Source organism: Chaetura pelagica, unplaced genomic scaffold (genome assembly GCF_000747805.2).
Source record: "Chaetura pelagica isolate M959 unplaced genomic scaffold, ChaPel_1.0 scaffold40, whole genome shotgun sequence".
Lineage (NCBI taxonomy): Eukaryota > Metazoa > Chordata > Aves > Apodiformes > Apodidae > Chaetura > Chaetura pelagica.
Window position 1 is genome coordinate 3,270,876 of NW_009952160.1, and position 15,085 is coordinate 3,285,960.

Here is a 15,085-nt window from a genome sequence, read left to right on the forward strand (position 1 = left end):
AGCAGGAATAACTCAAATGTAGTTAACTGAATCATAGAATGCCAGGTTGGAAGGGACCTCAAGGATAATCTAGTCCAACCTTTCCAGGTACTACTATTGTCTATATGAGACGGCTCAGCATCGTGTCAAGCTGAGACTTGTAACTGTCCAATGTGGAGGAATCTACCACTTCCCTTGGGAGACTATTCCACTATTTGATTGTCCTCATGGTGAAAAATTTACTTCTTGTGTCCAGTCAGAATCTCTCCAGGAGCAACGTATGCCCATTACCCCTTGTCTTTTCATGTGAGTCCTTGTAAATAGGGAACCTCCATCTTCTTGCTACTCATCCTTTAAGTACTGGAACATTGTATTAAGATCTCCCCTGAGCCTTCTTTTCTCAAGGCTGAACAAACCCAGTTTTCTCAGCCTCTCCTCACATGGCAGGTCCTCCCATTCTCTGATCATCCTTGTGGTCCTTCTCTGGACTCTATCCAGCTTGTCTGCATCCTTTTTATAGAGTGGGGACCAAAACTGAATGCAATCTTCCAAGTGTGGTCTGACAAGGGCCAAGTAGAGCAGGAGTGGGATGATGACTTCTTTATCTCTGCTAGTGATGCCCTTGTTGATGCAGTCCAGCATCCTGTTGGTTTTCTTTCCCACTGTGGCACACTGTGCACTCATGTTGGGCCTGTTAACCTACCAAGACCTCCAGGTTCCTTTCCACAGGGCTGCTCTCCAGCCAGGTGGATCACAGACTGAACCGCACTCCTGGATGACATGTTCCCAGCTGCAAGACCTTACACTTCTCCCCACTGAACTTCACAAGGGTCCTGCTAGCCCACTCCTCCAGCCTGTTCTGGAGGGTGGCTCTCCCTTCCAGAATGCCAACCTCTCCACTCATCTTGGTATTGTCAGGGTGCTTTTGATGCCAACATCCAGGTCACATTGGGCCCAATATCAATCCCTGCTGGATCCCACTTGTAACTAGTTGCCAGTTTGAGGAGGAACTATTTACTATCACCCTCTGGGTATGGTCTGTCAGCCAGCTCCCCACCCACTGCATAGACCACTTGTCAAGGCTGTAACAAGTCAGTTTTCCCAGGAGGAGGCTGTGGGGGACCATATCAAAAGCCTTGGAAAAGTCCAGGTAGATGATGTCCACCACCTGCCCTTCATCAACCGAGCAGGTCACTTTGTTGTAGAAGGTAATCAGGTTTGTCAAGCATGATTTGCCCCTGGTAAATCCATGTTGGTTTTTCCCAGTCATGTGCTTCAATTGACTTGTGACAGTCCCCAGGAGGATTTGCTCCATGACTTTTCCATGGACTGAAGTGAGACTAATGGGTCTATAACTGCCTGGGTCCTTCTTTGAACCCTTCTTATAGACAGGGGTGACATCAGCCTTCCTTCAGTCTTCAGGGATGTCTCCCAATCTCCATGACTTCTCAAGGATTATGGAGAGTGGCTTTACAATGACAGCAGCCAGCTCTCTCAACACCCTAGAGTGGATGGCATCTAGGCCCATCAATTTGTACAGGTCTAGCTCTTCTAATAGTTGACACACCAACTCTTCCTTCACTGACAGTGGGTCATCAGTCTGGATTTCTGTTCTTATTGCCTCGGACCCAACAGCACTGGTGAAGACAGAGATGAAGAAGACGTTGAGGACCTCTGTTTTCAGCATTGTTGGTGACTGGTTCACCTCTCCAGTTTAACAGTGGGCCAATATTATTCCTCTGTTCCTGCTTGTGGTTAACTACTTCATGATATTTTTTTTTTTAATTGCTTGTAAAGTCCTGGTGAGTACAAAGCTTTCTTCTCCCCAGCACCCTCCTCCAATCTATTGAAATGGTCCAATAGAGGAAACTGTCATCTGTAGTAGTCTGTCAAGAATCCACTGAACTGAGTTCTCTTTTCACAGATGGGGGCATGCGAGTTAGGATCCAACACAATAATTCCCCTCTTATGCACAGTAAAGAGAAACTGGATCATGCCAGTGAATGTGATAACCCAAATAATCTGTATTGCTATGAAATATGTTGGAGAAGATGAGACAGAAATACACTGGTGATGCTGGTCAAAACCAGTCCAGATTCAGTTACATGAGCTCAGGCTTAAACTGGCATTGCATTCTTCCATCAGTAGCATCTTCCTTACATAAAAGTTCTTACATCCAAGAGTAAGAGACAGTTGACTATGAATTCTGACTAAGAATAACTGTAATACACTTACACTATATAAGTACACTACTATTACACACTGCTATTATTACACACCACAGATAACAACTCCAATACAGGACATGCTAGAGAAATTATGAGTTATGGAGAAAAGTCTTCCTATGAGGCAGTGACAAATAACTGCCTCATTAATGATTGTCTGCCTTAGTCATTATGATCCATGTACTTCTTGAGTGATGGTGAAAGAGGACGGAGGAAGGAGAGACATACTGAGAAGCCAAAAATAAAACTAAGCAAATCTGATATATTTGCAGGCCATGGAAATATTAAATGGCAGCTCTAAAACAAATCTAGAAATCAGACCATACACTATCTAGGTCAAAACTGCTCAGCCCATGCAACAGAATTGGATTTAAAACAGTGGCCGCTAATTGCCAAATCAAGTGCCTTACTCACTAGACAAAGACTCTGACATTTCAACAGCCTTAAAAACACAAAATCTCAATAAAACTACTGGGTTTTGACATCTTACAATTTTAACTACATCCTATATTCTGCTAGTCCTTCGTGGCACAGCAGCTAGAGGTTCTTAAGCCCAATCTCCCTGCCACATCTTCCTCTGTATCACAGTACCAAGTGCCTTTTATGTCACATTGTCTGGTTGGTTAAGTCAGGCTGAAATTGAGACTAAAAGTGCTCTCTATACACCTTTACTCTGAAGTTTACTGCATCTTTCAAGGCTTGCAGCCTTGAATGTTTATCAAATTTTGCCAGCTATTCCAGTCCAAAAAGATTCCGCTGCTTCCTTCAGACCTGCCTTCATTTTTATGCTTAAATCAACATCATTGTACCAGCAACCAGATCTGCAACCAGATTAGACATAACCATTCAGATTGAGAGCCCCCACCAGAGCTCAACTGCAGCTGTAAAGAAGGGCATCACAGTTACAGACTTTATACACCTCTTTTCACCAACTCTTTACTAATTCCTTGAAGAAGGGCAGCAGCCAACATTTCTCTTCATTTGGGTATTTCCCAGCTGTCAGGAAAAATCCTTTAGGACATAAACATTTCAGGACTTAATAAGGCCATTTTGACTTAAGGATTGCCAAGGCTGTGCTCACTTCCACTATGGGCTACCACAGTGGCCTTAGCCAACTCTGGGGATCTGGAGAATGACAAGAAACTCATATTTGTCCCAAAACTGCCAGACTCCCAAAGGGCCCTGATTCATGCTTTGTCAGCAGAACTCTGAGTCATAGTCTGGATGGGGTTATTCTTTATTGGAAGAAAAGAGAAGAAAAGAAGGAACGAAGAAGGAATTGAAGTTCGTGACAAACAGTAAAATAAATTCACCTGTACCGACGCTTATAACCTATGGATCCAAACTTGCTGAATTTTCTTGACAGAGAGTTTGATTCATTCTCTGGCATTCTATGTAGTTTGAAAAATAAAACAATAGAGTTAGTTACACATATAGGTCTTAATTACAGTGCTCTCCCCAAGAAAAGGAAAGAGAAATACAAACTTCAGGTTCAAAAAAAACCAATTTTCTGCTAGTTCCTCTTAATCCTTACCTGCAGGCAGACTTTTATGGGGTTGAGAGCTTGACAAAGCCACACATTTATGCCCTTCTCTTTTGACTACACACCTCTGTATTTCAGGGTCTACTGTAAACTGCTGGCATGAGCAGCTTTTCACTTAGAATTTTCCAGGCACTGGCTAAACCATCATGCCACAGTAATAAGCCTGCAAGAGGGATTCTGAGCATACTCATTTACAGCATTGCTAACACCAGCCCCAAGGATGCCATCAATGAGTTCCTAGCTAGACACCCTTGCACATTTTTGCTAATGGTTTTGCAACAGTAAAATAAAAGTGTTTTGAGCTGTGTAACACTGAAAACATTATACACTTCAGTTTTCAACTAAGAAAACTCTTTCTCAAAAAACCCAAAATTTCTGTGCATTACAGGAAATAGTAATGTCTGCAGTCGAAAGGCCTCTCTCAAGTCAATGCTGCTGTAGGAAATTTTATCATTAAATATGTGAAAACGCATATGGCGTCTTAGATCTTGCCATATACATTTGTGGATACTTCTGTTAAAGCCTACTTTATGCAACCTAAGATACTGTTTCCAAAAGAAATCTAAGAAGAAAGAACCCACCAAACTACCCAATTTTAAAAGTATTCTTTCACCTAACTGTAAGAAAAGGGAAGGCATAAGCTTTTAATAACAAAAAGCAAAATTGTGTTTCCAAGCCTGAGTTACACCACTCTCAAGACACAACAATGTTCTTACTCACTGCAGCCACCCCTTCCTTTCAGTAACGAAACCACAACTTCTGCATCACTCACCTGAAAAACGTATGATGTTCTACACAGCATTTCCAGAGATGTTTGCATGTGACCTTGTTAGGGGCTTCAAAAAAGAAGGAAGTTTCATTGCACTGAAAACAAAACAAATCACTATCATTATGATGGATTCGGCCAGTGAAGTGAATCTTCATTTACTGAACACAAGAACCAACTATCTCATATTAATCCATATAAGAAAAAAGATCAGTATGAAGAAAAGCAGGTTCTATAATTCAGTAGATTTCTTCATTTAAAAGAGGTTTCCTGTTTTGGTTTCTCATTGCCTGAAAACAGATATTTAAATAATCAATTCCTTAGTTACAGAAAAAGAGAAGATAAAGATTATTGAAACATTTGTGTTCCTTTATTCTTGTTTGTAGACATAATATTTTTTCCTAATTAAAACACAATTTTTTTTCCCAAATGCTATGTTTCTGATGTTTTTTGAAACTGCAGCTAAGATTTCAAGCAAAAGCATATTCCCAAGGCTCCAGTTAATAGTATAAAAAAAAAAAAAAAAGGCAAAAACGAGTGAAAGAAACTCAAGATTTGTGATAAACTCATACAAAGCAACAACAGAGAGAGAAAATGCACAAAACATATTTGCATTTGTGACCTGCAAAAAGAGTGAGCAGAACCACTGACTTCAGTGTGAATCCTCAGCATGGCACCATACTGCCAGTAATAAAACCTAGTCCTAAAACCGTCTCCCTGATACGTGAATTACAAAGAGTGTATGATTCATGCCATCTTCAGCACTTGATTTTAGGAAATGGGTGCCCTTACGTTAGTTACACTTTTGCAGAACCATGCATCGTAGTTAAAAAGTTCTGGCAAGTTTCTTCCACTCTTCATTTAATGAGGTGAACTGCAAGCACCTGGTAAACCATAAACTAATTTGGTGTGTTCGCTAGAATTCCAAATTTCACCTCTAAATAAAAAATATTCTGTATCTATGACAGGATGTCAGGCAGTCTCACAAAATCACAAATTACTTGCTCAAGCAGCCTTCCCTCCAACTTCAAACAAACAGTAAAAATGACAGAATTTAACTGAGATTTCATTCCCTGACAAAAAAAAACACAAAACAAACAAACAAACAAAAAAACCCCAACAACAAACCAAACCAAACTAAAACCCAAAACAAAACACAACAAATTGGAGACATACACATATGCTCATATTCTCCCATGGATTATTTTAGTCTGTTTAATGGCTGGCTTGAACAGTCCTGTGGAATATCCAAGGAATGAAAATCATTCCTCAGTTTTCTCTCAAAAGCACATTTTCCTCTCTGGAGCATCATACCAAGAAAGAGGACTGCAGTAAGACAAGTCCCGTAACTACCTTCCTACAGTTCCTTAAAATACCATTTCAGGCTTGACAGGGATCTTTATCTCTCTGCAGGATTCACAAGAGGTTTAACTTGGAGCAACAGTAAGTTCAATTTATAAAAAGGAAATCCATACATTTTAAAACTGAAGCTCTTTCAAATACATGAAAAAAATCTAAGTAGCTGAGGAAAAAAAAAAAAAAAAGAAAAAAAAACTTTCCTGGAGAATCTTGGATATTGCCAAGGAGATTTATACTAGAATTTTCAACAGTAACCATGGTCCTCTTGCTCCTCTGGCAACCAGAAACCCACTGAATGATCATCCTGCATTTTTATATTTTTAAAGTTTTAAGTAAGGCCTATCAATGGGTATGTTTCATTTTCTTATTTTACATATACTCGTAGCTTCAGATTTTATTATTTAATTTACATTACAATTGCTAGATCAGACTGTCATCTGATGTGGTTACACATAAATCCACACAACTACAGTCACCAGTGCACTTTTAAAGAACCGTATCAGATCAGACCACTGGTATTGGCAAACTTTATGCAATATGATGAGACAACTGAATTCTGTTAGGAGATAACTGAATTACTCACTCTTAATATATCTTTTAATATGTCTTGCACCTTCTTTGTCCATTCCTAAGTTGTGTTTTTAAGCAAGGAATCCTCTGCTGCACTTCTATTTATTAATTTCATCATGTTGGAGGAAAGAGATTGTGGACTGGGGGAAGGGAGGGGTGGAGAGAAGCCAGGCGTATTTTGGGCTTTTTCTAAAGAGACCTTTTAAAACATGGTATTTCTGCCATGTCCTATTAGCCCACTTTGAATGCCACTAGAATTCAGTTAAAGACTCATGTCAGGCAAAATGTTTAACCTATCAATTCTTTCTTCTTTTTTTAAGTTAAAGTTTTAGAATTTTCCCATATACAGAGCAAATGGCACATACCAAATGAAAATCAGTAAGTGACTAAAAGACAGTATAGTTACATTGCCATATGATTGAAAAATCTGACCAGCAAACATTACTTATTCCATCATTTGAAGGCATTCTTTCTAAGGTGGAAGAAAAAGATTTTGAATATTAACTATATGCTAAAACATCTATACTTAGCATGCAGTAACAGAAGGCACTCAGGAAAAAACAGTATATCCCTATAGATCCAATTTATCAACAAGTTATGGAAGTCCGACCTGGAAAATGAAAAAAACTGCCTAAAAATAATGGGATGGACTGATAAGCTTTCTGATAGAATACTGAGGCTTATTTATTTGAATTTGAAGGAAAAGCACACATCTGAAAAATACTGCCTCGGAATGGATGTCTGTCATAAGTCAAACAGCACAGTTACATTTTACTGAAGAGAGAGAAAGCAAACCTGAAATATTAATCTCTAAGGTCTTTCACCAACACAGAGGAGACAATTCGTAATTCTTTTCTCATTTTTCACCTTCTCTCCACAGGATTCAATAACTTACGGCAACTGAGTCCAACATGACACTCCATACAGCACACCTAGATTTACTTTAAAAAGTAAAGGCTTGCAAGAGTACTGTGATTACACTCACAATTTATAAATGCATATATAAAAATGAAGCTACTACAGAAGGAAGGGAATAAATACATTACTGTAGGTAAAGCAAGCATGACCTTACCTGTTATCACCATTAACTTTTTTTTCCCAACAAAAGACAATATTTTTAGCATCTTGAGCAACAGTAATTTCTTTCAGGTAGCAAGAGGTAGTTGGGGTTTTTTTCTGATTATTCTCATGTATTTGCACCAAAAGAAACAAAGACCCATTGTACTTTCACAAAGGCCTTTATAGGAAATAATTATCACAAACATTCAGTGTTGCTTGGTGCCTCCCTGCCACTCATCCTGTTGCTCTCAGAGTGCCCAGTGTACTACAGGTGAGACATCATAAAGCATGATGGCTCATTGCTTCCAAAGTGGTCTTAAGTCATCTGCACACTCTCTTTTTCAACAGCTTTGGTGTTCGTCTCTTCTTTCAGGAATCCAGCTATGGATTATGACCATGTGCCCAGAGGCTGCAAAAGGACAGGCATATCTCTTGTAGCGGGATCTTGTTGTTGAGCTGTGACTACCTTCTCCTAATCCTGAAAAAGGCCAGACGCTAAAAACCTCCAGAGACAAGCATAAAATATTCCTCTCCTCTTATGCACTTTAAGAGCTTGTCCTGCAGTCTCTGAAACATGTTAAATTTCGTATTGCCATATCTTCACCATGATTTACAGCCTTGAGGAGAAGGACCTGTGGGTGGGTGTTAGTTGATGGAAGTTCAACATGAGTTAGCAATGTGTGATGCAGCCCAGCAAGCCAACCATATCCTGGGCTGCATCAAAAGAAGCAGGGCCAGCAGGTCAAGGAAGGTGATTCTCCTCCTCTGCTCTGCACTTGTGAGCCCCCACCTGGAGTACCGTGTCCAGTTCTGGAGCCCTCAACACAGGAAGGACATGAAGCTGTTGGAGTGAGTCCAGAGGAGGGCCATGCAGACAATCAGAGGGCTGGAGCAACTCTCCTATGAAGACAGGCTGAGAGAGTTGGGGTTTGGTCTGGAGAGGAGAAGGCTTCGAGGAGACCTTGTAGCAGCCTTCCAGTATCTGAAAGGGGCCTACAGGAAAGCTGGGGAGGGGCTTTTCACTGGGTATGCAGCGATAGGAAGTGGCATAATGGCTTTAAGCTTGAAGAGGGTAGATTTATGTTAGACATTAGGATGAAATTCTTTAGTATGAGGGTGGTGAGAACAGTTTCCCAGGGAGGTTATGGAAGCCCCCTCCCAGGAAGTGTTCCAGGCCAGGTTGGATGGGGCTTTGAGCAACTTGGTCTAGTGAAGTGTCCCTACCCGTGCAGGGGAGTTGGAACTAGATGATCTTTAAAGTCTCTTCCAAATCAAACCATTCTATGATTTTTACCCATGGGAGAAGAGAGGGACTAGCACAGGGGATGTCGATAGCTTGGCTATACTACAAGCTTATAATCAGATGGGCACTCAAACATGTAGCCAGAGCCCTTATCTGCTTTATGCCACCTCTCAAATCAGCCAGAAGACTGATCTAGCATGGCATTTGAGATCTCCACTTAAATAGCCATTAATTGTACAGTGCTCCACCACAACCCCCCCACCCCACTTAACTGAAAGACAGAAAGCATGTTAGTAATGCCTTCAAAGGAGACAATTCAGAGCAGTTACTGCTCTACCTAACCACAAAATGCCTCTGGAACTGCTAGAGCTGACATACACTGCCCTTGCAAACAGCTCCCAGCTTGCTCTGCTGTGCCAGCCTGACTACACAGCTTTCAATCTCAGAGCTGCTTTGTACCCAAATAGCTCAGTGGGCAAGCTCAGGTCCACCTAAAAGAGAAGACACACACTTAAAATTATGCTTCGTCCCTCTGGAGACCAGAAGATCCCATCTTTGTTAAGTTCATGGGTTACTCCAGTAATTCAACAAGGGCAAGTGTAGAGTCTTGCATCTGGGGAAGAACAACCCCATGTACCAGTACAGGTTGGGGGCTGACCTGCTGGAGGGCAGTGTAGGAGAAAGGGACCTGGGAGTCCTGGTGGACAGCAGGATGATCATGAGCCAGCAATGTGCCCTTGTGGCCAATGGCATCCTGGGGTGCATCAGAAAGGGTGTGGTTAGTAGGTCAAGGGAGGTTCTCCTCCCCCTCTATTCTGCCTTGGTGAGGCCACATCTGGAGTATTGTGTCCAGTTCTGGGCCCCTCAGTTCAAGAAGGACAGGGAACTGCTTGAAAGAGTCCAGCTCAGAGCCACAAAGATGATGAAGGGAGTGGAACATCTCCCTGATGTGGAAAGGCTGAGGGAGCTGGGTCTCTTTAGCTTGGAGGAGAGGAGACCGAGGGGTGACCTCATGAATGTTTACAAACATGTTAGGGGCAAGTGTTGGGAGGACAGAACCAGGCTCTTCTCAGTGATGTCCAGTGATAGGACAAGGGCCAATGGGTGCAAACATAGGAGGTTCCACGTAAACATCAGAAAAAGCTTCTTTGCTGTGAGAGTGACAGAGCACTGGGACAGGCTGCCCAGAGAGGCTGTGGAGTCTCCTTCACTGGAGACATTCAAAACCCGCCTGGACACGTTCCTGTGCAATGTGCTCTGGGTGCCCCTGCTCTGGCAGGGGGGTTGGACTAGATGATCTTTCAAGGTCCCTTCCAATCCCTCAGATTCGGTGATTCTGTGATACTCCATACATAAGAGGACCACTGTCAGTAGACTTACACCTGCTTTTTGGAGCACTGCAACCTTTCACAGATCAAAAATGTTTTGAAAACCTGTAATTCAAAGCAGGCTTTACCTGTTACAAGTTATGTCAAGACACATGTCGGTCCCCACCAATTCAGGGTCAGAAAATGAAGAAAAAACCTCAAACTCAAAACCATAGTAGGAACCCTGCCAGCACACACACCACTGTTCCTAGTCTAGCTGAGTATCAGTATAACATAAGGAGGGATCTTGCCCCATTACAGAGCATGTGCATGTAATACACATGCAGGTAGATGCAGAAGAAATATTAACTGAATTAATTACTGTCTGAAGCTACTGCTTCCCCCCATTATTCTTTGCCAGGTTAGGCACAGAGCTAGACACTGTAAATTGTTAACTGCAATAGCAAAGATTCTGTCTTTATATATTTACATAATGCATACCAGTCATACCTTATGTAACAGACAATGTATTACTACTGGTTACACAAGGTCAATCTTTAAGAACTGTATACAGGACAGGAATTACAATTAATAATGCTGTGCCAGATTCCATATAGGATGTGTAGATTGAAACAAACATACCTCAGCCTCAGTATTATATAAATTAAAACAAAAAGATTAAAAAAGAACTTAAAAAAAAGCACTGACAGTTAACACCTTTGTGACAATGGATTTAAATTTACGCAGAAATTTTAATTTTTGTTATCCTTCAAATATGTTCATTACTGAAGATTTTGCTTTCAAAAAGCTAGCTTTAACTAATCTTACAATCCTTCTAACACAAAGTAGTTAAGAAAAGGCAAGAAAATCCACAACCAACCAATTATTCTATATGAGGTATTGCTCATCTCCACCCTCCTCTACCATTTTGACTTAAGTGGATGCAAATGCAAATGATATAAAAGTAATTTGTAATTCTTAAACCATAGTAAGGATTAAAATTATATTTTTGTCTGAAATTTAAATTCAACCAAAACTGGACTTTAGAATGGAAGGAACTTCTCATCAAACCCTTTTCAATCTTTCCAAGAAACTGCAGGAGGAATCAATGAAAACTTAGAGTTCCAAAATTAGAGTGCCTAGAATTTGCAACAGAAGAGGGAATACAGGGTGTTAGAGGAAAAGAAGGGGTACAGCTGAACAACTTTATTCATATAGTTACTTTTCAGACTTCTGACACTTCTGACAAAGATTTTAAAAATAAAGCGTATTTTCAGGGTTTCCTGAAACTATTTAAAATAGCACACAAATCTTTTCTTTAGACAAGTTTCAGTCAACAGAATGGGGAGTGTTATGTGCTTTGGAACTGCCCTGAAGTTCCTCTAGCACACATCAGTGGTTGGTATTGCTCCTGAAAGCAGTCTTTACCAGCTTCTCCTAATGCATTCAGGTGAGCTGGGCCTCTTCGCTGGCTAAGCAAGACTGCAGAAGAAGGCATGTCTTGAAAAAGTATAAATCATTTTCAATGGCATAGTCTGAGGGTTTGTTTTGACCTGAAAGAACACATATTTCAAAATCCCTCAGAACAAAAACTTCTGACTTCCAAAAAGACCCTTCTCCTACAAGAAAAAACAATGAAAGCAAGTGTTCTGTACATTCAACACTTTCTAGTTTGGTGAAAGAGAAACATGGGAAGTTACCAGTACAGAAGCTTTGCATAAACTGTGAAGGAGTGAAGTCACTCACTTGCATGTTCAGACACAGTGCAAACAAAGTAAAAAGCATTGTTACAGAAAACAGCGTGGGGTTGCAGGGAACAGCACCAGAAGTACTTGGTGTCTACAGGAAAAAAAAAAACCCATGTCTCTCACTCCTGAATATGATTACAGTTACATTGCCAATCTCAACATTCTAGCAAAGCATGTTCTTCTCTAGTCTGTTTCATGTCCTCATTTGAGAGAGAAATTGAGAAAGCAAGCCATGTTCCTCAGACAGGGAAAGCACAGGAAGTGTGCTGTGCAACCCTTCCACTACCTGCTTCCACAGAGTACATCCATTGTAATCAGGCCTCATACTGCAGCATTCAGGGAGTAGGGCAGGAGTACATGGCAGCCACCTGTATTGCTGGATTGTTACCAGCAAGGTTGCTCAACAGACATCTATGCTACAAGGAATTGTGCACAGGCATCAAACGAATCTCTGTTTTCTTAAAAGAAAGTGCAGGAAAATACACTTCTCTCATCTTCAAAAATTCTTTGTGATTGTCATGTTTGGGGAATCCTTCTGCGTAGTCCTCAGGGGGGAAAGGTTCCTTATTTCACACTGATACTTGGTGGTTTCACAGAACGCCTAAAAAGTTTCTGGCTCAGATTTCACAGCACGGGTCCACTAATGGAACAATGAGAGAGACTGTAGAGTTATGCAGTTCAGGAGAGCTCGAGCCTGGGGGTCGATGGTGATGGATGAACAGAGTCCTCCCCAGACGCTGGCCATGGACGGAAGAGAAGGGAAAAAGAAGCAAGAAGGAAGTTGTCTTTTCTGATTTCTGACCTTCCTCTGAGCTTACGTAGATATATGGAATGGAATATCTCTGGCCAGTTTTGCTGTCTAACTCAGCCTCCTAGAGGGGGAGGGGGGGGTCACAGATCTCCCCGTAGTGTCTGAGCTGGCAGAGTAAAGATGTGACCTTGAAGACCCAGCAGTTACAAAAACATTCCACTCTTATCAGTCTTAGTCGGAATACCTTGTGACTAGTTAAAAGAAAACTTACTGAAGGGGAAAAAAACAAAACACAAAACAGATATTAAGTGCAGTATTTTGTTTATGAAGGTGTAATAGTAATAGACTTAGGGAGAAAACTTAGAACACAAGCAAAGTAGTGAAATATATAAACAAATGTTGATGGCCACGCTTGCACACAATAGCAACAAGTATGCAGAAAAAATTTAAAGAAGTTAAATATAAGGAGGAAGGAAATATTCTCATGGAAGACATAAAAAGTACATGAGATTACACTATGAAACATGAAAGGTGAAGCACCTTACTTTATTATAACGAAGTAAGTGTATGTCCTCCTCATTAAATAATCTAGCTTATGAAAAATGAAACAATATAAACAACAAACTCAGCAGCCATAACTATGGCTGATGCAGGCATCTCACAGTGTATTTTTACGTAGCCTAGAACAGGAACATGTACTTTTAGACTGCCATGTCTGCCTGTGTTCAGGATGTCTAGATGTCTGTTTCCACCTCTTTAGTGAGAAGCACAAATTCAAATTCTTCTGGTAGGTTTGAAAAAATCTCAGACAAATTTATTGAAAGGGAGAAAAAGGAAATTTACAAAAGTAGCCCCAAGTAGGGGAAGGGAAACACTTCACCAGTACTAAAAGCACCAGCAGCTTCCTCTTGATGAGCAGGTGTACCCATGAAAGACACCCGTTAGTGTGAATAAACGTAGCTAGTGTGTAGGAACACAAACAAAATCCAGCCTGTACAGAGTTTCCACTACAATATGGAAATTTTGATTAACACAAAGCACTCAGTATACTCAGAAATAATCTGCTCTTATTACAGGATGTTAATTCCTCCACTATCTGCCTTAAAGCTTCATCTAAGACACAGGAATGTCTCCATTATTTCCTCGCTTCCTGAATCTTTTCTGGCATTCTCTCCAACTAACTGGAAACACATAACGTGTTCCAAAGTTGGCACACCACATCTGAAACAAGGAAACTATTAATTCCCTGAAACATAAGTTGGTATCCCAGGAAGCAGGATGAAGTAAAAATGGCACATTTACTCTCCTATCATATACTGCAAACTCATGTCACAAGTGGATAGAAAAAGTGAGAGCATTTATTCCAAAAAACAGAGGAACAAAATAATTTTTAAATTTAAAATGTTAAAGAGTATTGAAACATATGGTCCTATAAATACATTGACAAGCATTTCCCCCCTAGGGTGCAGAACAGCATACATTTTATGATGGCTTTAACCGGAGATTCCAATACATAATTTAGTTCAAAGTAACACCACCAGAATGTTAAAACAAACAAACAAACAAAAACAACAACAAAACCCCACAAAACAAAAAACAAAACTAAACAAATAAAACGGGGAGAGGAAGATTCTTCTGGGCTATTTTGGCCTTTCCTGATCTCATTAGGATATGAAGCACTTAAACTCAGTATTAGTTGCAAAGGATATTTTAATGGTGGTACACACCCTTGTACTTACTGTTCTCTTGAACAATTTCCTGAAAGTACCTGTTGAGACTTGAAATTACAAATGCTGCTTGCCTTATGATCACAGTTGTAAGTATTCACCAGCCATTGACATTGACCATTTCATCCTAAGCACGTTTTAGAAAGCTTCCAGGTTTTTTGCTCAGCATGTTAAACCTTTTCAATTCCATATGGTTCAGACAAAAACTATACGTAAGTGGCATCAAAAACCCTACAGCATTACTGCAATGCAATTCACTCTAAGCCAAACTCGGACTTGTTTATACATGAACAGGCACTCACTCTCTTCACATGAAACATTGAGAAAGTTTTCCCAACCTTCCCCCAGCCTTCAAACAACTCATGATTTCAACAAACATACCATCAGAAATAAATCTCCTATAGATTACCACACCATATAGAAACAAACCACTTGGGGGTAACAAAAGCAAAACTTGACAATACATCTGCAGAAGCATAAGAAATGCCTTCCACGACAGATCCAAGGCTATCAGCCAGGGTTACACTTCTCCCAGAATGTACTAGAAGTACCAAATGGCCTCATGGAGAAATAATGGTCAAGATTAACAACCACTACTTAGATGAAGAAATATACATAGACAGCAAGTAAAGGTAATCCTGCCAGCAGGGCTACTGCTTCTTCAAAGCTACAAATTTTCAGTCCTGAATATCCCTAAGAGACCTACCAAGTATTTTCAACAAATAACTCAGCAAGCTAAACTTGTAACTCAAGCAGATACCAAAAACCACAAACAGACTGCAATTATTCCACTACACTTTGTATTTTT

The 15,085-nt window shown here is 40.5% G+C and overlaps 1 protein-coding gene across 1 annotated transcript in view; it reads right to left on the reverse strand.

Annotated features, from left to right (window-relative positions):
• EPB41L4A (erythrocyte membrane protein band 4.1 like 4A) overlaps positions 1-15,085 on the reverse strand; it is a 146,576-nt gene that overhangs the window by 42,124 nt on the left and 89,367 nt on the right. The window contains 2 exon segments of the mRNA XM_010007238.1: positions 3,518-3,595; positions 4,520-4,611. Coding sequence (XP_010005540.1) covers positions 3,518-3,595; positions 4,520-4,611 — 170 coding nt within the window.